Source organism: Austrofundulus limnaeus, unplaced genomic scaffold, assembly GCF_001266775.1.
Source record: "Austrofundulus limnaeus strain Quisiro unplaced genomic scaffold, Austrofundulus_limnaeus-1.0 Scaffold142, whole genome shotgun sequence".
NCBI lineage: Eukaryota > Metazoa > Chordata > Actinopteri > Cyprinodontiformes > Rivulidae > Austrofundulus > Austrofundulus limnaeus.
In genome coordinates, this window is record NW_013952544.1 from 1,058,861 (window position 1) to 1,060,956 (window position 2,096).

Sequence of the window (2,096 nt, forward strand, 5' to 3'; positions counted from 1 at the left end):
GTGTGTGTGTGTGTGTGTGTGTGTGTGTGTGTGTGTGTGTGTGTGTGCTTTTAAACCACAAAGGAGCAGGTGTTAACCCTAACACACACACTTCTTAAAAGGGTTATTACAGCAGCTCGTGTGTTTTCATCATTACGTTCAGCGAAGTTATGATCGTCGGGGCCCTTTGCTCACAGGGGGTCCGTGGCCCCTCGTGGCCCCCCCAGCGCCGGCGCCGCTGAGCGGGCCACGATCACGAGCACCACTCAGGTGCTGCAAATTACAGGGAGGAAGAGGAGGGAGGGAGTTTGAACAACAGTTTGTTTTCCTCGTTTCTGATGGACCCCAGCGTCACTAAAACGCGTTCTTGTTTTTCCTGAGCACGCCGCGCAGAATCAAAGATGGCCGCCCCGCGTCAGCGCCAGGCGGGAACGTTCTGAACGCAACTTATTTTAGCAGCGGAGAAACAGACAATCAGTTCTGGCTGTATGTTAACTCTCTCTTTTTTTCTTCCTCTCTTTTATTCACCCCCCCCCTCCTCCTCCTCCTCCTCCTCCTCCTCACTTCCTTTCATCCCAGATGAGTGTGGAGGGGGACGACAAGCGAACTCGCACTCGGTCAAAGGGAATCAGAGGTGAGTGTGTCTGACGTTAAACACACATTCAGTCACGTTTTGTCGACATGCAAAGATCTGCTGCTCAGCTGCAGCCGCTCATCTTCATCATCATCATCATCATGAAGTTTAGCTTCTTTTTTTTCTTTCAGGCTCTTTGTCACAACTTCAGTGATGTTTAGAACCAGAATTCCTGACAGGCTCAGTTTTATCCACTAATTTTCAGTAGAACTGKACCGGCCTTCATCTCCTCTTCTTTCCTGGTTTTTGGGTAGAGGTCCGGGCTTTGTGAAGGACAGTCCAGAATCCCAACGTCAGTTAATTTAACCCATCAGAGACCAGTCCTGATGGGATCATTATCTTGTTGGACCAATCACGTTTCAAACATCTCGATTTGGAGATAATCCTCCTTAGTTACTTGTTCTGACATAAAGCTGCCACCACCGTGCTTCACAGCTGGTTCAGTTTTCCTCTCAGCCCATGGTCACTGAGGAAAAAGGCCAACTTTAGCCTCAACAGAACAATTTTCCTTTCACCTGAGGGCGACAGAAGATTATCAGTCGACCCAGTGAACGATGTCAAACAAAACAAAGAGAGCTTCAGTCCTTCTTGTTCACTAACGAGATGCTAACGAGACGCTAACGAGATGCTAAAGAGATTTAAAACCACATTAAAGTGAAATAAATCTGAGAATCAACAAATTCAAACTCGTTTCTGAACATCACTGAAGTTTGTGCACGAATAAATCTTTAAAAGCCTCCTGCTCACGATGAGCGCCCAGCAGATTCCCACCTCATATTAAAAGCTCCTGAACAAAGTCAACTTACATAAAGAGTAAAGAAATGTGTGTTTGTTCGATTATTTCTTTGTTGTAGAAATAAATCTTACATCTGCATCTGACTGGCAGCACCTGAAGGGAGCAGAAGTTMGAAGCAAAATAAGCTGTTTGGCASAGAAGAATCTGCAAATTTTTCATGTGCCGGGTTGTGCACATGAAAAACTAAACTCAGGCTGTAACGATACACAAGATTTACGATTCGGTTTGATTCGATACTTTAGTCTCACAGTTTGATATTTTTTCAAAATTTCCATGTCCTTCTTAACTTGTAATTTATTGAAATTAATTATGAACATTTGTTTAACCTCAAAAGTACAGCTTTTAAATTAAATGTTGCTGAAACAGCAAGTTTCTCAGTGGATCTGCGCTCAAAAATGCAGCCTAGGTGGAGTAGTCGAACACAGATCCACTGATCCTTCAACACAGAGCATCTTCAGAAGCAAGTTGATAAAGTAAATTTTAAAAATCTGTATTGTTCAATACAGATTGGTTTGGTTCGATACGGGTACATGTATTGTTGCACCCCTAATAGCTACATGTGTAACAGCACGTTTGTGCGTATCTAAATATTATTGGGGTTAAAGGTAATATATTTTGCAAAACAGAGTGATCCGTGCATATATGTATGTATGTGTACATATATACTGTATATGTATATGTATATAT

General features: G+C 43.1%; 1 protein-coding gene across 6 annotated transcripts in view; it reads left to right on the forward strand.

Moving 5' to 3' along the window:
• Nucleotides 1-558: 558 nt before the first annotated feature.
• The window catches only part of myt1b (myelin transcription factor 1b), a gene marked incomplete at its 5' end in the record, with an annotated part of 30,236 nt that continues 28,698 nt past the window's right edge, over nt 559-2,096 (forward strand). For all 6 annotated transcript variants that reach the window (XM_014016312.1, XM_014016313.1, XM_014016314.1 and 3 more), the window contains 1 exon segment: nt 559-613. In XM_014016312.1, the coding sequence (XP_013871766.1) occupies nt 559-613 (55 nt within the window).